Source organism: Brassica napus, chromosome C9, assembly GCF_020379485.1.
Source record: "Brassica napus cultivar Da-Ae chromosome C9, Da-Ae, whole genome shotgun sequence".
Taxonomy (NCBI): Eukaryota; Viridiplantae; Streptophyta; class Magnoliopsida; order Brassicales; family Brassicaceae; genus Brassica; species Brassica napus.
In genome coordinates this window covers 51,685,657-51,694,210 of record NC_063452.1, presented here as the reverse complement: position 1 = coordinate 51,694,210, position 8,554 = coordinate 51,685,657, and the positions used below count along the sequence as shown (strand labels likewise).

The 8,554-nt window shown below is 33.2% G+C and overlaps 2 protein-coding genes across 2 annotated transcripts; one reads left to right on the top strand and one right to left on the bottom strand.

Moving 5' to 3' along the window:
- Positions 1-1,963: 1,963 nt before the first annotated feature.
- On the top strand, positions 1,964-2,673 carry BNACNNG38770D. The gene is made up of 2 exons (XM_013839948.3): positions 1,964-2,257; positions 2,349-2,673. Exons 1-2 carry the CDS (start codon positions 2,175-2,177, stop codon positions 2,575-2,577), a joined length of 312 nt encoding a protein of 103 aa, XP_013695402.3. The 5' UTR covers positions 1,964-2,174; the 3' UTR covers positions 2,578-2,673.
- Positions 2,674-3,084: 411 nt separating this feature from the next.
- On the bottom strand, positions 3,085-5,548 carry LOC106400771 (elongation factor 1-alpha 1). The gene is made up of 3 exons (XM_013841158.3): positions 5,333-5,548; positions 4,263-4,726; positions 3,085-4,175 (listed from the first exon to the last, which is right to left on the bottom strand). The coding sequence occupies exons 2-3, from the start codon at positions 4,722-4,724 to the stop codon at positions 3,288-3,290; spliced, it is 1,350 nt and encodes a 449-aa protein (XP_013696612.1). The 5' UTR covers positions 4,725-4,726; positions 5,333-5,548; the 3' UTR covers positions 3,085-3,287.
- Between the last annotated feature and the right edge of the window lie 3,006 nt (positions 5,549-8,554).

Sequence of the window (8,554 nt, the reverse complement as noted above, 5' to 3'; positions counted from 1 at the left end):
TGTAGTTTTCAGACTGAGGATGTGCTAATCTTCAAGAGCACGCCCATGAGAAAACTAAACAAATTAAGACAAAAACAACTTTGAGAAAAGAGCAGGAACCAGATTGTCGTTTATAGTAAGGTGATCCAGAGGCTCAAGCCAAGGTCATGTAGTGACCAATCCTTTAACTTATTGCAATGTAAGTACAGTGAGAATATTTATAGATGACCATGTTACTTAAAGAAAGAAAGAAAAACAAATACGGCTTGAAATGGTATGCATCATTTGTTAGAGTGAAAGGTAATATTACAATATTAAACTGCAGAATGGTTTAACCGAATTACCTTGAAACTTCGAACTGTATCTCTCTGCTTTTAGACGCATTATATAAGGATTGCTACGTAGGAGAGATACCGTCACCATCTTCTAAACTCTTAAGAAGAAGTGATGGCGCTATCTCTCCTGCGAAGCGAACCTTTATTTGCAGTTTCCAAGCCATTGAAGAAGCAAGAACACTCATGATGATTCTGTATATATATGTGTGCAAGTGTAAACACTCTATTAGATTCATCTCATCCATGTATATATATCCAATGGTTTTCAAGAGAGAAAATATATACTATCACAATCGTTGCTCTTTAGTTGTCGTTTAGTTTGCCGCTTTCTTTGTGGCTACAATCAAATGAACTATTATCTCAAGTGAGGTCATCGTTTTCACGTCATGTCCAATTATTTGACATTACCTTTCACCTCCAAGGTGCTCTATCAATTTGATTATATTTCTTTTAAATCTTTGTCTATAGGTTTTGCTCTTCAATTTATTTGAGCTCTTGGTTTTGCATTGTTCTCAGATGTTACATATATACAACGTTCACTGACAGTGGCGAAAAATCTAGCAAGGTTTTATATGCATATGGAGGGGAAATGCGACATAAAGACCTTGGTTTTGCATCAAGGTCTCAAAAAACATTGACGTCTGATCCTTGTATAATGGTTTGTACTTTGTACTCCGAGTAGCTCCTGGATTGTCACTCTGTGGCACAACTTGAGCCATTGTATCGCTATGGCACTTATCCATACCAACTAAGATTTACACATTCTATTTGTAAGTATAATCTCATAAAACATTCTTTGAAATTTTTCACTATCACAATATTATTTTAGTAGTCTTTTTCTCTCTTGCAAAACATTGCAAGATTGGTTCAATCATCAATTCTATTAAATGGTATTGGATGAATGATGGTTCTGCTTGATATGTCTCTCGTACTGTGTAATAAATGGTGACAGTGACGTCAAAACTAACGTGGCTGTGTTTAAGACTCTGCTTGATATAGAAGTTAAAGGTGGAATTAACGTTATTAAACAAGGAACTCTTAAACAAGTTGGTTGTTTGACAAAAAAAAAAAAAACAAGTTGGTTTTAGAGAACAAGTTGAGGACTTGGACGATTTAACAATCGAGACTGCATTGATTCTCGCGAAGAAAAAGGAAAACTGAAAAGCGTTATTGTCCTTGTCCTAATTTTATTTATCAAATGCAAGTGAGAGAAGAGAAGGAAAAAAAAAGTTAAAAAGGAGCAAGAAGAAGAATCCAAAACTTTGGGTTGTCAATTGTCATGGGACTCATGAGGAGAAAAGCGGTAAAGTGAAACCGATATTTTTACTTTCACCGCTACTGAAATCATAGGATGTGACTGGTCGGAATTGTATATTCAGCCATACTATTATTTTCAATTGATATTAGTTAAGTTTCACTAATTAATACAATTAGATATGTTTATTGTGTAATTTGATATATTCCAAATAATTAAAAAAATAAAAAGTTATAAAAGTAGTTTCTTAATTAAACTTCACTAAAAACGGAGTATTATAATAAAAATATCAATACTATACCTTAATGAAAGATTTAGTCAAGTAAGTTACAAAAAAAAAAAAAGATTTAGTCATGTATCTTAATGCATTTGAATGGGTGAACAAGAAGATACTATACCTACTGCTACTACTAATTAATTGCACAGACAACAAGACAAAAGTCTTATATCTCGTGTATTACAATACCAAAGTGGATAGTATTAACTACATGGTACGACAATATATAATCTATAGACTCCTTAATCCTTTCCCAATTCAATATATCGTCTTTTGTTTCTCTTTCTTTAGGTCTCTCCCAAATTCTTGAATCTACAGAGAAAAAGAAATGCTTTCAACAACTCTTAGTGGCAACTATGGCTTCCCTCTTTGCATCTCTGGGATCTCTCGGCAGCTATCTCTCACCAAAGAGTAAAATATGTTTCCTCTCTTCATCTTTTTTCTTGAGATCTCCTCTGTTTATTTTTTTTTTACTTATGTTTCTCTTCTTTTTATGTTGAAGAATGGCAGATCATGACAAGAGGAGGAAGGTGATGAAGAAGAAAAGGAGATCAGAAGGCAAAGGTGAATCCAGGAGAAATGGTGCAGAAGAAGAAATGGGTGTGGAGAGATTCCATGAGCAATTATGGCTCCAAGAGATGAGAGAGAGTGAAGATGTTAGAGATCTAGTTGCTTTATTCCAAGATCTAGGGTCATGGAGCTTTTCTTCTCACACAGCTAAAGCTGCCTAAAAGAAACCCCCAAAACTCTCTTAGATCTCACTGAGATGTTGCTTGTTGTAAAACTGCAGATCAAAAAATCAATAAAAATATTCCTGAATGTTTCCACTGTTGTTGTTGACACGTTTATTTGTCCTTGGTGTGGTGATGTTTTGGTGCTTGCTGCCTCTTTTGGCATCATCCCTCTTTATTTTGGTTTTTAGTTCTTAGCTGGATAACCGCTCGTGAACTTTAATAATTTATTTAGTCAAGGCTAATTAATTTTGAAGTTTGTTTGCTTATCGTTGTTAAAACTATTTTTTGGTTCAAAAGCATTGTAATTTGTTAGAGCATCATTAACAATGCGTATCCTTAATATTTTACTCATTAAATACTCTTTTGGGTATTATTGATGAACAAGAAAATGACGAGTGTCTCGGACGGGTTTCTCAAACAAAGATGCTCTGAAGTTCCTTTAAACGACAGAACATGGCTGGGTTTAGGCTAAATCAAAAAGAAGCAACTTAACAAGGCATTCAATAACAAAGAAAATTAATTTGTAGCAAAACGAAACACTAGGCAAAATTATCCAGAAACTGCATAATTGTAACCCATAAGTCTCAGAGATATAATAAAAAGGAGGTAGAGATGAGAAAGTAACAGAAAATAAAAGAACAAAGGCTCAAACGCCATCAAAGTTTTTTTTTTAAAGCAAAGAAAACACAAAGACGAGAGAAGTCTCATCATTTTGCTCCCTTCTTCACTGCGGCCTTGGTCACCTTGGCACCGGTTGGGTCCTTCTTGTCAACGCTCTTGATGACACCAACAGCAACGGTCTGCCTCATGTCTCTGACAGCGAAACGTCCCAATGGTGGGTACTCTGAGAAAGTCTCGACAACCATGGGCTTGGTCGGAGTCATCTTAACCATACCAGCATCACCATTCTTCAAAAACTTGGGCTCCTTCTCGATCTCCTTACCAGATCGCCTGTCAATCTTGGTCAAGATCTCAGAGAACTTGACTGCAATGTGGGACGTGTGGCAATCGAGGACTGGGGCGTATCCGTTACCGATCTGACCAGGGTGGTTCATGATGATGACCTGGGATGTGAAGTTGGCAGCACCCTTGGCAGGATCATCCTTGGAGTTGGATGCAACATACCCTCTCTTAAGATCCTTGACAGCAACGTTCTTAACATTGAACCCAACGTTGTCACCTGGGAGTGCCTCCACAAGAGACTCGTGGTGCATCTCAACAGACTTAACCTCGGTGGTCAACCCTGAAGGAGCGAAGGTCACAACCATACCGGGCTTGAGCATACCGGTCTCAACACGTCCCACTGGCACCGTTCCAATACCACCGATCTTGTAGACATCTTGAAGTGGGAGACGGAGGGGCTTGTCTGAGGGCCTCTTGGGCTCGTTGATCTGGTCAAGAGCCTCAAGGAGAGTTGGTCCCTTGTACCAGTCAAGGTTGGTGGACCTCTCAATCATGTTGTCACCCTCGAATCCAGAGATGGGGACGAATGGGATTTTGTCAGGGTTGTACCCAACCTTCTTCAAGTAGGAAGACACCTCCTTGATGATCTCATCGTACCTAGCCTTAGAGTACTTGGGGGTAGTGGCATCCATCTGAGACCAAGATAAATAAAACACACTCGTTAGCAACAAACCACAATACAATTACAATAAATATACAAAAACGAGAATTTAACTCACCTTGTTACAGCAGCAAATCATTTGCTTGACACCAAGGGTGAAAGCAAGAAGAGCATGTTCACGGGTCTGACCATCCTTGGAGATACCAGCTTCAAAACCACCAGTGGTGGAGTCAATGATGAGGACGGCACAATCAGCCTGGGAGGTACCAGTAATCATGTTCTTGATGAAATCACGATGTCCAGGGGCATCAATGACCGTGCAGTAGTACTTGGTGGTCTCGAACTTCCAGAGAGCAATGTCAATGGTGATACCACGCTCACGCTCGGCCTTAAGTTTGTCCAACACCCAAGCGTACTTGAAAGACCTCTTGTTCATCTCAGCAGCTTCCTTCTCGAATCTCTCGATGACACGTTTGTCAATACCACCAAGCTTGTAGATCAAGTGACCAGTGGTGGTCGATTTCCCAGAGTCGACATGGCCAATGACCACAATGTTGATGTGAAACTTCTCTTTACCCATAGCTGTATGATAAAAAAAAAAGAGATCAAACCATTAGAACAAGAACAATTAAACAATTCACATCAAGAACAAGTACAAGTTAAATCAACAATACAATAAGGATCAATTGATGCAAAATCTTACAAAAATCTATGAAAATAAAATCATGAAATAAAGATCCAGCGATAATACATTAAATCTAACTAAACATGTAACATAATTAACATTACGCATCAAATGAATGATTCAACAACACAAATCAAGACAACACTAAAACAGTAGATCCCGATGATTATACAGCGTAGCAGTACGCGAAGCTACTAGCATACCAGATTTTCAAAAATTCAGAGATATGATGTGAAAAAAAAAAGTAAAATCTAAAGAGTAAACAAGACGATTCTCAGTACGATTTCATCAGAATCATCGTAATCTAATAATAGATCGATGAATAAACAGATCTTAAACTCCAGAATCGAAACAGTTAAACAGCATCTAGCAAGCGATAATCACAGTCAACATAGAGCTTATCATAAGGATCTGAGCAACGGAGATATATACAATAATACAGAAACAAAATCAATAATTCCAAGAAATGAAGATCGTAAATCTACAGAGAGAACTTTTCTCACCTGCAAGTAAGAATCAGAGAAGAGGACTTGCGGCTACGAAACTGAAATGAGAGCACACCCTAAGACTGAAATGAACGAAGGTACTTATAGCTACGAGCTTTAGGGTTTTCGCGTTTTCTCTGTGGTCCTAGTTTTACCAATTTGCCCTTATGCGTTTTGGATCTTTTTTTTGAAAATTCTTTTCTCCAAGTGTTGGGTGCACATCAGTACATGCCTGCAACTTTTTCAAAAATCGAGCATTTGCTATTCAACACAATGTGAACAAATTGATTCCTCAATTAAATAAGAACAATTAATTTTCATAACGAATTTATTTAAGACGTGTTTATAGATAGTCAACTAAAATTAAGATGATTGAAATAAAGAATTGATTAAGTACTCTACTGAATGTTTTATAATTAATATACATATAAATGATACTCCCTTTGTTTTTTACTATAAGTCGTTTTACAGCTATATACATAGATTAAGAAAATCATTAATTTCTTATATTTTCTAAACAAAACATCATTAATTATTTATCTAATCACAATTTAACCAATAGAAAAATAGAAGATATATTATCATTCGTCAGATAACATTAATTATTAATAAATGTTACATAAAAAATCGAAAACGACATATAATTTGGAAAAAAAAAGTTTCTCTAAAACAACTTATATTGAAAAACGGATGGAGTACTATGGAATGAGGATTACCTCAGACATTGGCATATACAGTAGATAGAACCTCTATAAATTAATACTCGATAAATTAATAATCTCTATAAATTAATAAATTTCGTCGGTCCCAACTTGGACCGGTGTGAAATACTATGACACAAATCGATAAAATAATAAGATAATATTGTTTTTAAAACTCATGTAAAGATATAGTCCCATTAAAATCATAAATTAATAATCTATATCTATATATTTTTTTATATAGGTACAAACTAAACATATATTGTTGGTTTTATATTTACAATGAAAATACTTTTATTTTCTTAATATTTTAATATATTTTGATAATATTTAGTAAAATTATATCCAAAATCACATAACAATTCTATGAAACATAAAAATATACACCAAATAAGATAATAAAATAATATGAAAGTCAAATTTAAGTAATTTATATACGATAGAATCAAATATTTTCTTATTTTATTAATAAAAATAGAAAAAATCTAAAAGAGAAAAAAAAATAATTAATATTTCTATAAATTAATAAAATTTTAAAATTCCTAACATTATTAATTTATAGAGGTTCTACGAGGTGTGTGTATATATACAACAACATAATAACATTTCGTTGGAAACACAGTAATATCGGAATTAAATTGTTGTATACAGGTACAAATCCATCTTGGTATGCAGAACCACCCTAATTAAATCACGGTTTTAATGTAAGAACTAAATGAAGAGGGAGGCAAATGTTCAAGGACTAAACAAACACATGTAAGCACTTAGTTTTTGATGAAAGCCATCAAAATCCCTTATATATTAATTGAGAAACATTACAACATTATTTTGTATCCACGTATCACCACAAGAATGAAATTCAAAATTCTTAGAGAAATAGGTTGATCCATCTTAGTTTATATTATATTTTTTATTAAATTAACTATTAAATTGATAAATAGTGTACAAAAGAATATTCTCACATTTTCCTTAAATAAAAGCTACAGAATTGTCTAATATGATTAACGTATATATGAAAATTAATGATTATGAATAATAAATATTTGATAATAATTTTTGTATTTTAACTCTTTTTTATTTAATTTTATATTATTAAAAAATATTAGACAACCACATTAACTATATAATAAAAAATTAAATTTTTTATATGTTATATTTTGAATTTTTAAAACGACTATAAATGATTAAAAACGTTAAATGGCTCACACTAAAATTTTGTGATCAATGGTTTAACATTTTTTGGTAATAACAAAATACAAATGATCATAAATAGTATAAATATGAAGTCTCATTTACTAGACATTCATATTATATAATAATATAGTTTAAAATTAAACTATATAACATAGAATAATACTTAAATATGAAAATTTCTAAATTTGTATTGAAAAAGTATTGAAACCTTAATATTTTAATTTTGAAATTTGCATTAAAAAAATCGCACATTAGAAATTTTGTGTTTATCATATGAATATGAATTCTTAAAATATAAAATATTTCTATTAAAATATACTGTATATCTATGTCCATGTTATTGAAATTTAGTTATATACCATATAAAATAAATAAATGATTTTTTTATTTATTTACCCTAAAAATATCGTAAATAAACAAGATGTATTGTTTTGATTTATGTCTTTACTCTAATTTAATTATATACATAATACGTAAATAAATACAAATAAATAATAGTAGATAGAAATTAGTTTTATATATAACATTTATCCCGCGCAATTCTTAAGCTAGTTTAGCTTGCTAAAGCACGAGGCTCTCTTGGTGGTGAGCTCGGGCCAGAATATTGGAGACTTGGGTTTCAACATCATTCTTCATGAGGAGTAGACTCAACTTCTCTTTTACTTCTCCAAAACTCAATGACTTCTCTGGATATCACCCACTCAGGATCATCAGGGAATCTAATCTCAACTATTATAGATCGGCCTTTTTGAAACTCATACCTGAGCCAAAATCTCCCAACCAGCTAGATGGTTTGCTACAATCAGATTATCATATATCAATAAATTCATTTCCAAGTGAGTTCATTTCTTTCGTACCATCTCAAATGAGGAGTAGTTAAAGGAATATTGTGTAGAGTCCAAGATTACTAGACCTTGTGTTATATGCTTTTGTGAATGGATGTCTCCAAAAAACAACAACAAAGTTTGTGTCAATATTGGTTAAAGATTTCTTCAGGACTAGGTTTGGTGAGATCCATTTGACCACTATGGATCTCATTATTAGTTTTACTGTTTGTTTATAAACCTACCTAATTACCAAAACAAAAATAAGTATTGATAAATGTTGATGTTCATACCTTTATATTTCGAAGAACGTTGATGAAAGTCATAACAATGTACGACTGACTGATTAGGGACGTTGTGATTGCAGGTCTTGCTCTTGGATAATATATTAATTTTGGTCTTATCGTGTGAAACTTGTATCTGCGTTTTACGTTGATCTTTTCCTCTTCCTTTCCAAAAGTCTAGGTACACAGTTCTATAATACATTCAACATAATTTTCCTATGATATTCCGATGCTTAC

Excerpts from the sequence above, each read along its gene's own strand:
- BNACNNG38770D (XM_013839948.3), top strand. The coding sequence starts at position 2,175 with ATGCTTTCAACAACTCTTAGTGGCAACTATGGCTTCCCTCTTTGCATC. Across the intron at positions 2,258-2,348 it reads CAGCTATCTCTCACCAAAGA|AATGGCAGATCATGACAAGA; the intron begins GTAAAATATGTT and ends TTTATGTTGAAG.
- LOC106400771 (XM_013841158.3), bottom strand. The coding sequence starts at position 4,724 with ATGGGTAAAGAGAAGTTTCACATCAACATTGTGGTCATTGGCCATGTC. Across the intron at positions 4,176-4,262 it reads TGATTTGCTGCTGTAACAAG|ATGGATGCCACTACCCCCAA; the intron begins GTGAGTTAAATT and ends TCTTGGTCTCAG.